This window comes from Vulpes vulpes, chromosome 14 (genome assembly GCF_048418805.1).
Source record: "Vulpes vulpes isolate BD-2025 chromosome 14, VulVul3, whole genome shotgun sequence".
In the NCBI taxonomy this organism is placed as follows: domain Eukaryota; kingdom Metazoa; phylum Chordata; class Mammalia; order Carnivora; family Canidae; genus Vulpes; species Vulpes vulpes.
In genome coordinates, this window is record NC_132793.1 from 72,038,239 (window position 1) to 72,053,694 (window position 15,456).

A 15,456-nucleotide genomic window follows, 5' to 3' on the forward strand; every position below is an offset into this window, starting at 1 on the left:
GGCCTCTGTATTTGAAGTCGATCCACAAACCTGGCTATTCTCATGCATTGACTGGAACCAGGAGGGTAACCTGGTGTGGTGGCCCAAGTTCTAGGTGTGCCAGCTTGCCAGGGCTGAACCATGCTTATCAAAATGACAATTAAAAAAAAACGCAAAATTCAGTTATCTTCCAGAAATATTTTTCAAGTAGGATTTTTTTAAGCGTGGAAGACTACCAATTAGCCTTCTACAACCTCTTTCACGACAGTCAAGGGGTAAGATGAGTTGCTCAGAGCTAGAAAATAAGATATTTCTGGTTCTGTGTATTAGTAACTTGCTTGAGAACTTCCTGGTTAGATTCAGACAAGTGCAGGGGAGAAGAAGTCTTCCTGTCTTCCCCAGCAGAAGCTGACAGTCAAGGAGGCCATGACTACCTCCCAGGAAGCTGACAAGCCGCAGCCTCTCAGGGAGCAGCAAGGTGCCCACAGAGTAGGGATGACTGAAGGAAAATGTGAAAGACACGTAGAAAATGTTTTTTTTTAAATGCCTATGAGTAACGTCAAGGACCCTTTCTCCGCCCCCTCCCCCAAACAAATCAAACTCTCTAAAAGTTCCTCAACATTTTAAAAGGGAACTGGGTTGTCAGTTCCGTTCAATCCTCAACCTCTGGCCAACACTATCTAAGGTGACATTTTTCTTTGAAGTGGCTGCTTCTGATCCGCTGAAGCATCCAGTCCCCAGTGGTGAGGAGTAAGCTTTGATGGTGCTACACAAACTCACTAAAGAGAAGAGAGAAAGGTCCAAATTCTCCCCTTGGGAGACTTTATTTCTGAGGGTCAGAGAGAGGAGGGAGCAAGACTGTAACAGGTTCAATCTCTGAGGTCCACAGGTTGATTTTAAACCACCTGGCTGGGGAGATACGCTATACAAAGTAGTGTCACGAAGGCACCTAACAGTTTCCAATCCCTAATTGTGCTATCCATGGGCACTCTATGGTCTGTAGTTGAAAAGAAAGTTGTGAAAATGACTTTGCTCAGACAGGAAGCCCATAGATGGGGCCGTAAAAATGATTCCAAAGTGTTCCCTCATGTCTGACTCCCTCTGTGCTTGAAAGACCAGACTCGGACAGAAGGTGAATAAATGAAGGTCTGCCCAGCCTTAGGCAACCAATTCACCCGTGGTCAACTGATCTATAAAAAAATAAAACGATCTGATAACATTCAGGAGTAAGATTTTCTTTTGCTTGTTTTACTACATTTTGGATTTGGATAATAAGGGTTTTTTTTTTTTTTAAGTCATTTTTCTTCGGAAAGTTTAATATGTGCCTATCTTGAAAAAAAAAATCTTCCTTCTAAGTTCTGAGTAATTGGTGGTTTCCTCAAGCTTCATGGAAAATCTGCCCTGATATAACTCAAACCTGCAGGGGAGGCAGAGGCTGAAAAGTTTGCTTTCCATTTTTTCTTCCCAGCGTTTATTGTAAATGTATTCTTGGGACAACCATGGACAACACTGTCATCATTTCCAGTAGGCACATCTGTTTTCCTCTGGGTTAATAACTTTTGTAAGATGCATTATGTTCAGCTATATATATCTGTTTTGGGGGAACGTTTTTGTTTCTTTTCACCATTTTTGAAATCTCACGTATTATGTTTTAAGTTTTTCGCACTGGTACAACATTAAATAAACTATTTAACTTAGGTTAACACGCATTGTCACAAAGAGGTTTGGCCAAAAGACTTCATTTGGTCATTTCATGGTTCAAAAGATAACAGAGTAAGTTGATGGAGCAATGTATTAAATGTTATCATTCAAAAACATTTATTAAGTACCTATTTTTGTCAACAACTCTGCTAGGTGCTGAAAAAACAGAGCTGAAAGGTAATCCCTGCCTCAGAAAGCTCAGTGTCAGGAAATCAGCCCCACAAGGGTCAGTGGTAGAATGGAAAAAGGACACCAGGGGCTTCTGGAACACAGTGGAGGAAGTCTAGTCATACCCAAAGGGGAAGGCTTCCTGGAAGAAGGAGACTCTTGGCGGGAAAAAGGCATTTCAACATTAATTAAATATAGTCCGACAAGAGATGAGAACATTCTAAGCACTAGGGCAAGAGTATGCGAAGACCTTCAGGACCTAGATGCCATGGCTTATTTATCCCAGGAACTGTGAGTATTTTGAGATGATACAGCTTAGGAAGTGGTAGGTAGAGCTGGTGGGCTTGGCATGCCACGCTAATAATTAGAATTGTGCACTGCAGGCAAGGGGAAGGTGTTGCAGAATTTCAAGAAGAGAGTAACAAGAGTTCAGAGCAGAGGGAGAGGCAGGCCACAGGCCCTGGAAAACAGACCTGGGGGAAACACTTCAGACTAGTCATTCATTTAACAATTAGGTTAAAGAAAGAACTTAAAAGTCAGCTAAAAGTAGAGAAGCTAGATAAGAAATGTTTGTTTAAGTTTGCCAGCTTTAATGTGTATTTAACTTGGATGGTTTAACTTAGTGTCTTTGAAGACATTACTTGGGTGGCAAGTAAAGTAATTCATTATTGCAGTTATTTGTCAGAGTTTCTAATAAAGTACTTGGGACATTTCGCTCTCAAGAGATGAATAGTCCAGTTAAAGGATAACTCATTAGTAGAAAGCCCAGGGACAAACTGAAATGTGACTAGTTATTCGAAAACCAAGTGACAAAATAAAAACTGAAATGTGTCAGGAGAAAATAACCTTAATAGAAATCATAAGGTTAAGGCTAGACTCAATCTCTGCATGAGTACACTTTAGTGAAACTTATGGGTCAAGACCCCAAGTGATAATAAAAAAGATTTTGAATATATAACAAAATCCAGAATTTGGCGCATGATCGCTGCCGTATTATTGGGGCCAATAACGTGGAAGGAGTCGATCAGAATCTGAAGAGTAAGGGCAATTAGATAACTCAGCCTAATAACATCATTTGGTACAAGCATACAAATTGACTTAGTCTAGCTGTACAGCGTAATCATGTTAAATATGATATAATTATACCACAAGTTCACCGGAAGCATAGTTTCATTACATCAAGAAAAGACATTATTGAGACTGAAAAACCTAACATAAACGTGTTTGTTTTTACTGACTCGTAAGGCTGAATAACAAAAGATAACATACGGTAAACAGCAGAGGTTCTTTTGGTTTTAATGCTGCTCTACCTCCCAAGAAGAATAAGCCCTAATAAATCTTTCAAACCAAAAAAAAAAAAAAAATGGGAGCAAAGGGGAGAGAGGGGAAATCACTCTAAAACATAAACAAAGGACTTCAAATTGCACACAGTCAAGGTAACACCATTTCCAAGTGTAAGCAGACACTGCCTTCCCCGATGCAGAGTTTACTATCGGGGATATTTTCAAAGGCAAGACACTTGGGGTAAACAGCGCAACAAGAAGAACTATTTTATTCAAAGCCTGCAAACATATGGAACCTGTTAGGGGGCTGGTGGCTGCAGAAAGAACTACAAACGAGTTTAAGAGACACCTAGGCTGTCTCGGAAAGGAAGGGAAAGAGGCGAGGGTGGTTACAAAAGCAGAGTGGGCCAGAGATCAGTCAAATGGGAGGGAGACAGGCTGTGGGGCAGATGGTCTTTTCTGTTCCAAAATGTTCAAAGTTAGGGACACTCCTTAGCACACTTTTATTTTACACAAAGAGGGAATTAAGAAGAAACCAAAGGTCTGTCAGATTGCTTTCTGGATTTGCTCGTGTCATTTCTTTGATACACTTTGCTTGTTTATATAATTCGTCTGCTGCCTTCTTCCAACTGAAGCCCTCACTGGATGCTCTCTTCATAACCCTCAGGTTTTAACGTAAAAATGTAAACATGTAAACTAGAGTAGGGCTCTTGTTTGCCTTGTACTGTTATCTTCATGAGATATGTCATCTTCCTCTGAAAATTTCCTGGGAAGACCAAGATTCGTATTTTGCAAAGTGCAATGCTCATTTATTGACCAACTTTAGGACCAGTGTAGACCATGGAAATGACAATTAAGTAATTTTTTTTACAGTATTTTTCACAGCCCATTAAAAGTTAATGGACATGAACAAAAAAATAGTTGCACTGGCTTGCTTTGGCATAGTGGAATAATGACATCTGATGAGTGAAGCTCACCTGAATGGCAACCTGGCAGGAAAGAAAAGCTCCCTAAGATATTTTTACAGGCCTCACACAGCTGCCAGCTATAAGCCGATATTCAGTGTCGTTAACCAAGCTCATAGGTGGTACAGGGCCTTGTCCTAGACACCATAAGAAATATAAAGCAAGCAAGAGAACCACTTCTTTGAAAAGCTGAACTCCTAATGACCAGAATAAATATCTAGAAACACACAAAGACTCTATGAACAAAAACAGATCAATTCTATATAATCAACAACAGATTGGAAGTTGGGGACTTGACCCAATCAGGTTGGTGTGTATGTAAAAAATGACACTTAATACACAGCACACCTGGCCAAATACAGCTATTCTAGGTTCAGAGCAGGAACATACCAGTACATTTTGAGATAAGTCATGGTCAAGGTCTGCAAGGCACAAGTAAGTACCAACCAAACCCCACCTGAGTTCCTGGCATTCTAGCTTCTGTAATACAGTAGGGACCTCACAGGACCTGCACTTCTCAGCGGCCTATGTGTAAGGGAAAGTGTGTGGGAGGAGGATTAAGAGTGGGTCTTCAGACCCAATTTATCCCATAGAAACGAAGTTTTCATTCAACAAAAGAAAACTCGATAAATGCCTATACTATGTAAAACACATTAACAAAATTATAAAAACAGTTTTAACAGAAAAAATCCTTTAACTTTTATGTTCAAATATAAATTAAATGAATAAAATCAAAATAGTTCATTTTCCACTGAAATTCATCTAGAAGGACTCATGCCCTTACCAGTCACTATGATCTAACTGACCAAAATAATCTGCCCTGAAATCATTATTTATTTTTGCAAAATAAAAATTTACAGATGCAACAACTGCAGATACACCATCCAGTTAGGACAATTAGGAAACAATGAGTATTGATCCAGAGGCTGTGGCTCATGTATCTTACTGGGAATATATTTTATGGACAATCTACCTTCGCTATTCTTTCTGCATCTTGCCAAAGGACCTACTTATGAAACTGAATGACAAATAGTGCTGATTAAACATAAGGAGTGATGACAGAGAGAGAGCAGGCCAGGCTTTATTTTAGGGTTGCTCAAGGCAAAATGTAATAAGGGAAATCTTTTCAAGTCAAGGAGGTGCCAGCCAGAATAAAGCATGGCTTTGGAGACTGGCTTCACCACCTAATAGTATTGTGACTCCAGGCAAAAATCTCAACCCAACTGACCTTCCCTTTCTTTACCTGTGAAACACTTCATATTCCCTTAAAGGTCGTTATGGGAAATAAACAAATGAAAGTGCTGAGTATAGCAACTGACACAAAGATGAACCAAAGAGTATGTCCATAAAGACACGGAATAGCTTTCTTAAGCACAGAGTGGAACTTCCAAAAGCTGAGAGTCCTTTGGCCTCTGTTCTAGGATGAACTTAACATTGTGCCAAACTCATTAAATCCAGATGAGTGGCAAGTAATAAATGAAATTTAGGCACCTAAATAACTCAGACACAAAAAGAGCTTAAACACTATTTTCAATTTTTCCTGTTATTTATCTAATTTAGAATTAAACTTAACTTACTGTCCAGCCCAGGGGATCCCGACTTGTCTGCGTTTTAGAATCACCTGGAGAACACATGGAAAATATAGCCAGCTGCCAAAGGTTTTGCTTTAATGAGCTTGAGTTGATGGCTAGGCACCAGTTGTTAAATCATGTTCCCCAGGTGATTCTAATGAACAGCCAGTGCCTAGAACCACTAGTATAGCTAACCACACTTGGACTATTTCTAAAAAATTACACTCATATGTATTCAGAGCGGTGACTCAGAACAGGTTCAGCTGTCCGAAGAATCTTATTTCAGCCTACTCAAGTTTGTGGCCAGTATTACCAATGCACTCCTTTTTTTAAGAAAGAGAAAAAGCTTAAAAAACTACATATTTAGTCAGCAGAGTTTGAATGGAAGAACATCCACAGATCGAAATTCAGCAATCTTTTTTAAGATTGAAAAAATGAGCCCTTTGGTTTGGATAAAAATGAGCCATGCCACATAGATTTCCCATGCAATCATGTAAGAGGGAAAAGTATTTTTTTTAAGGCCTTTTCTCTTGCATTTATTCTCTCCCCCACCTTTTTTTTTTAAGCTATAAAAAGCAAAGACAACCATCTGAAAGACAAACCTGAGGCATTTCTCCTGATTACTTGGTTTTCCAGTTCAGAGTCACCGTGATTGGAGCGCTGGTAGTGGATCAGTTCACATGGACCCTATTCTAACACTCATTTACCTTACCGAGTGACCCTGAGCAAGTCATTTAACTGGCCTCCAGGCAAAGCAAATACACCCTCAACATGCAATCAGTACACCCTCCCAGGTTCCGGGAACCGTATCATTTTTCATGAGCCACTTACCAGTGTGCTGCCATCGGTCCAACGGAAGTCATGTTCAAACATCTTGTCATTGAGGCCTATCCACTGATAATCATGCCCCACACCTAGGAGAAGGGAAATAACAGATATTTTTACCACCTTTCCCATATATGGATGAAATGTAGCAAAGAAAATTATTTTCAGAGTGAATCATGCATCCTCTTTTCTGGCTGGATTTTTGTTTAGTTGCTCATAAAAATCTCTCATAGTCTAACTATCTTTTGTTCTTCTGCCCAATGTGCTTTAAACTAAAAAACTAATTCACAAAGACTGAGAAACAGTAAAATATCAGACATAAGAAAACAATTCTCTTGCAGTTTACTATAATTAATATTTTCCATCCTTACTCATGATAAAAACTTTCCTATATTATTATTATTAAGCTATGCCATTGGCAAAAATTCAGTGACCCAATAAAATGTCACAGATCATTCCCATGCTAGTCTGGCTTTGGAAACCACATGTTTCTTCTCAAAGCACTTTAAACAGTGAACACCTAGACGAGACAGTTCTACCAAATTATCTTCAAAAATAATTACTTTCATCATGAGATGAGTCGCTGGCAAGAATATCATGCAAAAAGTCACAATGAGCCTCCATACAGATTGCAAATTAACACTCAGACTTCTAAAAGATGGCAGGCACTATGGGAACATATTTAATAGAGCATCAAACAATACTTGATAAGCAAAAAACTTGTAGATATCCACTACATAAAAGGTAGCCGCCTTCCTCTTTGCTCTAGTTGAAGGAGTTCTTCAACAGCTCTGGTAGTAAGTTTCACTGGCTTCCAGTCTCCCATTTTTTTCATGTTCTTAATAGAAAGCCCACTTTCTATGGCCTAAAACCATTAGCACCTTGGATGAGAACCAGTTTTGTGCAGAGGGTAGGATTGGGGTGCTGCCAACAATTACAATTTTAATTAGTCGGATAAAAATAACTGAAATAAAAATAAGTAATAATGAAAATACAAATAATGAAAGCAATTTTCTCTTTAAAGCCAGACAACATATGCGCATCTTGGAACTAGAACTACAAAGGCAGCCATGAGAAGAATGAGATGGAAGGAACCACAAGAAGGGGCCATTTCCAGAAGACAGAGAATGACCAAGTGGCAGGGTCACGGGACTCAAGCTATCACATGCCGTCTCACCCAGGACTGCTGGCAGACCAGGAAACGCCTTCCTCTGTTACAGGTGAGTGTTTCTCAAAGTGGGGGGACTCACGTGGTCGGGGGGTGACTTTATGTAGTTGAGAGATTTGAGAAATTGAACCACAATGGAGAAGGCTACATCTATAGAATGGGATACGGAGAACACTAGGAAGATGGGGAGGCCCAGAGAAGCTTCAGGAAGCCTGCGTGTGTTTGGTACGTACGGTTCACAAACATCTGTTCCTCGTGAGACAGGATGCTTGTGAGATGCGCGCCCTGCAGACGGCATTCCCGTTCAGCTGCGTCCCACGTGCGCCGATGGGCGAAGTATTTGTAGCACTGGCCTTGGAATTTGTGCCAGCCGTAGTCACACGTCTCTGTGTCTGGAAGAGACAAGGCAGGGTCTCCTTAATCTCACCCACGTCACTCACTCTGGCCTCATGGATCTAAACGTGAGGAAGAAGGCCTAAGCTGGCATCAACGCAATGGCCCTGAAGTTACGTATTAATGCAATTTGGTGGCGATGACAAAGGATGACAAAGACAGCTGACTCCTGGCGAGTGGGTGGCTCTACGTCTCTGGACCAAAAAGGCAAGGAGCTAACTGCAGTTTCCTTGATTAGAGCCAGTTTCAGCAGGAAAGCAAATGCAGAGAGGGGCCAGACCAAACTTCTCAGGCCCAGTGTCTACTGACTCCCCGGTGAAGGACCCAGGGCGAAGTCCTCACCAACACAACTTTTCTGAAGAGAATCATTCAAGTGATAAGATAAGAATTCCAGCTAATAGGATTATGAATGCTCTATTTGACTAAGGACTTCAAAGGCTCTGTGAGTAGTTCCTCTACTACTTCCCAGAGAGAGAGCTGGGTGGCCACAGGCTCTTGTCAAGATTTACAAAGAGAGCCCAAGAATCCTTCACGGGTAGTCAGCATCTGGGATGTCGCTGGGACTGCGGGCCTCCTTCCCCCAAAGGAGAGGAAGGAGAGGGGACTCCCCACGCAAAGGCACCAGTATGTGAAGTTTCTTAAGAATGAAACAGCCTCAGTTCTTGAACGGCATGCCCCACGCTCCACTAGGCCCAGCACACACGTGTCTGTGTTTATGTACGTACGTGTGTATTTTCTCTCCTGTAATGAGCACACTATAACCACTATCCCGGTGGGGGATGACAGCATTTTTTAAATCCTCCTAAATTTTACACTGTCAGGAAGTTTCAGCTGTACTATCTAGATTCTAGGTTGTCCGCTTTTAAAAATTTTCACAGGACTTTCTGTGTCTCTCATGAATGAATGAATGAATGAATGAATGGATGAATAAATAAATAAATAAATAAATAAATAAATAAATAAATAAATAAATCTATCTTTAAAAAAAAGGTGACACCTGGGTGGCTCAGCAGTTGGGTGCCTGCCTTCAGCCCAGGGTGTGATCCTGGAGACCCGGGATCTAGTCCCACATCGGGCTCCCTGTAGGGAGCCTGCTTCTCCCTCTGCCTGTGTCTCTGCCTCTCTCTCTCTCTCTCTCTCATGAATAAACAAATTAAAAAATATTTTAAAGTATATATATTTTCATAGGAAAGCAGCCTGGCTCATCGTCCCATACTCTTGCTAACAACCTTCCCACAGAGTCATCCACGCACAGGTGGGGTCAATAGTATGTATTCAGTGATGATCAGTAGAAATGATTTTGACTATCACAAACACACCTCACAAAAGTACCGAGCTAGTTACATGCAAACACTGACAAAGCTGCAACGTTTATAGAATTTTAGGCACCCAGAAAACTTTCCAAACTACCTAAGAACCACCCTCCCTTCCCCTAATCTTACTGGTTGCTGAAGGACACAAAAACCTTCTAGATGAAATAAATGCTTGCTTCATACGTCAGACCTGGTGGCCAAACTGATAGCCACATCATCTCCTGACTCTCACACCATTCACTCCTCTTTCTATAATTGTGGGAAAGTATGTATTCGGAGAGATTTTCATGTTTTCCTGGCTCCAGGGATTTCAACCATCGTCATACAACAGATGCAGCTTATCTCAGAGAGCAGGCTTTATTTCAGTTTAGTCTACTGGGCGTGTTGTTTAGTTACAGCCAGCTGACTAATTGGTTTAAAGACTGTGCACTGGAAGTTTTGACTTTTATTAAAGTGTTGGTGGAGACCACCAAATCCCATAGGAAAAGAACCAAGGCGCAGCTAGACGGTTTAGCATAAAAGTAGCATTCAGCCCCCAAGGATGAAGTGCAATCTGGCTACTTGGATGCAGTAATTATCCTTTTGCGATGTTCCTGTGGAAGAATTTAGAGGTGAGGTAGGGGGATCCCTGGGTGGCGCAGCGGTTTGGTGCCTGCCTTTGGCCCAGGGCGCGATCCTGGAGACCCAGGATCGAATCCCACATCGGGCTCCCAGTGCATGGAACCTGCTTCTCCCTCTGCCTATGTCTCTGCCTCTGTCTCTCTCTCTGTGACTATCATAAATAAATAAAAATTAAAAAAAAAAAAAGTAGAGGTGAGGTAGGAGGGGTGGCGAGAAGAGCGATCTTCATATATCAGGGAGTTAGTTTATAGGGGAGGAGAATTGGAAAGATTTTCAGAAAACTCTTACGGCCAAAGTCAATCATGTGTTATTATGCTAGCATAGCTTGCCCTAACCATAGAGATTAATATTTATTTTAATACACCGCTTAAAATCCTAGAGGATCCCTAACATATTGAATAAGGCATTAGAAAAAAATTCTATGCACTCATATCTTCTGTTAACCCAATAGTTTCAGTTCGGTCATCTTTCTTTGTGTTTTATCATTAAAACAGATGACCGTTAAGTACTTTTCTCTTAAACCAAAAAAACCCCAAATGATCATAAAATTTAGATGCACGGCCACACCACTGCTACAGTGTTTTTCTCAATCAAAAAGGGTGTGTATTGCTATCAGAACACAGGTCCCAAATGGGACTGCTTGTTTGTTTATTCATCTGTGCTACTGAAACATAGATTTATGTTACTAATGGTTATCAATACATGTGCAAATCCCACTTAACTGACTGTTTATTGAAAGAAAAAGCCAAATATGCACGTGAACTTACTTAACTTTTATAATTCATGAATTCACTAAATGCATAATGATGGCCTAGATATCAAGCAGCATCTTCTAGGATGCTATTCTGATAGGAGTTATCAGAAGTCTGTTTTTCCAATCTCACCTAAAAATAATGTGACACACATTTCATTTATTAAAAGCAACACATTTGGATGATATTTTTGTAAAAATCATCCGACATATTGAAATACTTATGCTTGAAGACTACTACAGTGCATAGGTTACATTACAAAGACCCAGATTTAGTTTTGTGTGTGTGCTGGCTGCCTGTGTGTGTTGGCTGTGGTGAGGGACGGTATGACGCCTCCTGTTCATCACTACAGAAGCCAAAACTATCACTTTTAAACAACTTTACTATAAAAAAAAAACAATTTTACTAAAAATGTATTCTCTTTATGTCATACAGATATTGTTGTCAATATCTAGGACATACAGCTGTCAAACCCTAAGAAACTGTCAACACTTAGGCACTTCTTGCTGGCAATCTGCATCACTGACTTTGGTTTGGGGCAACCTGTGTGTACAGAATTGTCCCCACTACAGAAGCCAAAACTATCACTTTTAAACAACTTTACTATTAAAAAAAAACCAATTTTACTAAAAATGTATTCTCTTTATGTCATGCAGGTAATGTTGTCAATATCTAGGACATACAGCTGTCAAACCCTAAGAAACTGTCAACACTTAGGCACTTCTTGCTGGCAATCTGCATCACTGACTTTGGTTTGGGGCAACCTGTGTGTACAGAATTGTCCCCATACTGTTCTAAGATCCCCTTCTATCAGTTTCATATCAGTTATCATTCTACCCAAATAGGTCCCTTACTCCAGAGCTGCTGGGAGTTGGGAAGTTACTAATGCAGAGAAGAAAAGGTCAGCTGAAGAAACAACACAGTCATCACTGAAATTTGGATAGAAAACTGTTTAGACAACAATGCTGCTGGTAATGAAAAAAACATTTGTTCTTAGGCAACCTGAAAAGAGGGGAAAAAAATCTTTCAGGGTCCTGGCAATAAATCACAGAAGCACAGCTGCATCGGGTAAACAGCCTGGGATAGCTGTTTCTTAGCAAATAATGTGGATGAAAGTAACTTGCTTTAAGACAAAATAGAATGTACCTGAAAACTAAGTGGTACCATGAATGAGAGGGGAAAAAAGGAAAACTGTTTTTTTGTTTTTTAAGATGTTATTTCTTTATTCATGAGAGACACAGAGAGAGAGGCAGAGACACAGGCAGAGGGAGAAGCAGGCTCCCTGCAGGATCCCAGGACTCCAGGATCACACCCTGAGCCAATGGCAGACCCTCAACCACTGAGCCACCCAAGTGCCCAAAAGCAAAACCTTTTTAATTTACACATAAGTAAAATGCTTATCTGTGAGAGTTACTTAAAAAGTGTGTTATTAAGATATTTAGAAAAACGGCTTTATAAGGCAGCCTAGGTTCATTTTTCCCACTCTCCAATTTACTAGCTGTGTGATCTTGAACATATCATTTTTCCTTTTGGAGCCTCAATTTCTGGCCCACTTACCACATAGAAACACTGTCAACTAAACAAAATGATGTACCTGGGAACATTTGGTAAACTATGAGGCATTCAACAAATAGCATCTCTTTTTATTCCCTGCCAAGAATGACGCTGAGTCACCAAGACTCGGGACGTTATCTAGTTTGCTCCAAGTTCCACCTCCAGTACCCAGGATAGCACTCAGAAGACAGTAGTAGGTGCTCAGTAAACATTTGTTGAATGAATGATTTTTTGGAACTGCTCCTCGGACTTGGAACTTGGAAGCCAGAATCACTTAAGCACATGTGACATTTCAAGTATCTCACCATTTCGTTTTCTTCAACAAATGGCCTCTTTCTTACTGTTTTCCTTAAGAAGATCTTGCCCAGTCAATTTTCATATTTACCTTTTAAATTCTAAACAGACTCATTCTACACAACAGAGAGAAAGAAAAACCTACAAATGGAGCCATCACTCACTCTCTTTGATTGGCAATTCAATACATGCTGCTTTAGGTTTTGTTCTAATTGTGGTGATGTCTGGATTAACATTGTAAAGCAGAATGCGCAGCCAGAACAATGTGTCTGAGTGTCTAATACGTTTTCATTCTGTCTGGTGGAACGGGAGTTTGGCACTGGGCGCTTTTGTCAAAGCCAAACCACCGCATGACTTTAAGTAAAGGAAATCGACATTTCAAAGCTGAGTATGCTGAATGTGCAATCTGTTTCTGATTGATGACTAGGAAATGTTACCATTAACCACCTAAAATACACTCTCACGTTGGCCATAAAATACAAATTACAGGGATCATGAGATTCAAGCAGTCATGAACACAGGCCTTTGTTTCATTCAGAAAAAGTAGATGCTTGTGTCATAGGAAAATTGCCTGTTGACCAGATGTACCATACCTTTTACATGACATTTGCTAAGCCAAAGCTAATGTGTTCTAACAACTATAGCAGTGCACTTTCTAGAGATGACTGACTAGGAGAAATGGGCCCATTGACTCTCAAATGCCTGGGAGGAGAAAATAAAGGCAACTAGCATTGAACTTGATACTCCTTGTATCAAGGTGTACACTACACCTTGTATACTACAAGCCACCCAGGTGGATTAAGGTCAATGCCTAGTTTGTCTTCAGGAAGAATACTTACAACACGTTCCTTTTGTTGGCTAGATGCCCTTAAATTCTGCTCAGCGTGCCTGTGTGCAATTCTGTTTTATCAGCAGAACAGTAGTGATTAAGGCAATGCTATCTCTCAGGGGGCAGGGGCTATGGACACGTAAGGAAACCGAGCACACTTAGGTAACCTGTGAATATCCCCTGTAGGAACAAACATGCAGTATGGCCAGCATGGCTAAAGCCATCCAAATAATGATGACGAAAAGCTGTCTAAAATAACATTTGAAATGAAATCCGTACTGTTCGTCCTACAGATGTTGCAACAGCTCTTACCTTGTTCACAAAGTGCACCAACGTAGCTTGGAAGGCAGAGGCACCTGAATGTATTAAAACCATCCACACACGTGGCTCCATTGCGACAGGGGTTAGAGTGACATTCATCAAAATCTGAAATCAAATCAGAAAAGGCCACAAGAGTACTTTCAGAAAAGGTCAAAGGATCCTATTTAGTGTAAGGTTGCCAGATAAAGAACAGAACAACCAGTTATATATGAATTTCGGATTTTAAAAAATATTAATTTTTCACTACAACTATATCCCATGGTACATATAGGGTTAATTACACTAAAAAATAATTCTTTTTTAAAATCTGAAATTCAAACTTAACTGACCTTCCTTGCACTGGATTTCCTAAATCTGGCTGCCCTAAGAAAATTCTGGAATTATTCAGAGGAGGATCATTGTCTCCATTGCTTTTAGATGGTCACATGAGTTCTAACATGGACACGGACAAAGAATTCCCTGGTCTTCCCACCCTCAATAGATCCCGGCTCATGTTCTGATTACCTCACCTGTGCAATACTGAAAATATGTCACTGGCCTGACTGCCTTTGGGCCTTTCCCTTTCCAGTACATCCTTCATTCTGCTGATTGTCATCTCCATCAAACATGGTCATGACAATTTACTCTTTTGCTTCCAAACCTTCAATAGATCCCAACTGCCCAGGACAGAGATCTTCCAAGTGTAGTCCCTGGACCAGCAGCATCAGCATCACCTGAGAATGTCAGATGCATATTCCTAGGCCCACCCCAGACCTACAGAATGAGGCCCCGTGGGGGATGGGAATAACAACTGGTCCTGTAGAAGTCTTGCACATGACTTTGATAGACCCTAAAGTCTCAAAATCACTCTACTAGAGGAGGAGGTAAACTTGTTGGTATACTGGATTCAGAACCTTCTCAGACCTATGCAGATCGAGGCTGCTTTCAAGGATTTTCTCCCAATATGCTTTTTTCCCCCAAACCCATTGATAGGCATACCTGAATACTTGCAGTCGCCCAAATATGTTCTGCGATTTGTGGTGTCTGTGCTTTTGTTTGCTGTGCCTGAGTCTCCAACCACCAGCTATCAAAGTCCTCCCAATTTCAAGATCTATAGTAAATGCCACCTTTTGACCCAGACCTCCATGATCTCTGATGAAATTGATGCTCTATTCTCATAGCATATTACAATTCCACTAAAAATTTATGCTCATAATTTAGAAGAAAGTTAAAATATATAAATATATATAGTAAAATACATTTCCAAGAGGTATATAATGTATTACTACCTAAAGAAATGACCTAGGTAATGATGATATTATATAGTAGTGATACCAAACGCTTTTATGATGCCAGCCACTGTTCTAACCGCTTCACATATATTAATTCATTAAATTATTTTAAATGGGTTCGAATGTAAAACAGAATGGGGCCAAAGAGATGCTTTTATACATATATATGTAAATATGATTTTTAATCTCAAATGTTATCTATTGCGCTCTCTCTATCCCTACTAATTAGCACACAGATAGAATTTACTAGCTCTAGTGACCTGGTCTTTTCTTTTTTTTAAAGATGAGCACTCTTTTAATATGAATGTTGAGGATTTTATCTCAGTATTTCTGTGCAATCTAAAGTGTTATCCATGGGCCTTCTTTCCTTAATCATAGGAGAAAACCATTATGGTACCTCTAAAAGGACCACCTGGCCAATGTATTCCCACCCTCTGTTTTCTCAGAG

General features: G+C 40.3%; 1 protein-coding gene across 7 annotated transcripts in view; it reads right to left on the bottom strand.

Annotated features, from left to right (window-relative positions):
* Positions 1 to 15,456, bottom strand: part of VCAN (versican) — a 111,897-nt gene that overhangs the window by 19,174 nt on the left and 77,267 nt on the right. For all 7 annotated transcript variants that reach the window (XM_072736869.1, XM_072736866.1, XM_072736868.1 and 4 more), the window contains 3 exons: positions 13,729 to 13,842; positions 7,894 to 8,052; positions 6,499 to 6,581 (listed from right to left, as the gene is read on the bottom strand). In XM_072736869.1, coding sequence (XP_072592970.1) covers positions 6,499 to 6,581; positions 7,894 to 8,052; positions 13,729 to 13,842 — 356 coding nt within the window. The remainder of the gene's footprint in view (positions 1 to 6,498; positions 6,582 to 7,893; positions 8,053 to 13,728; positions 13,843 to 15,456) is intronic.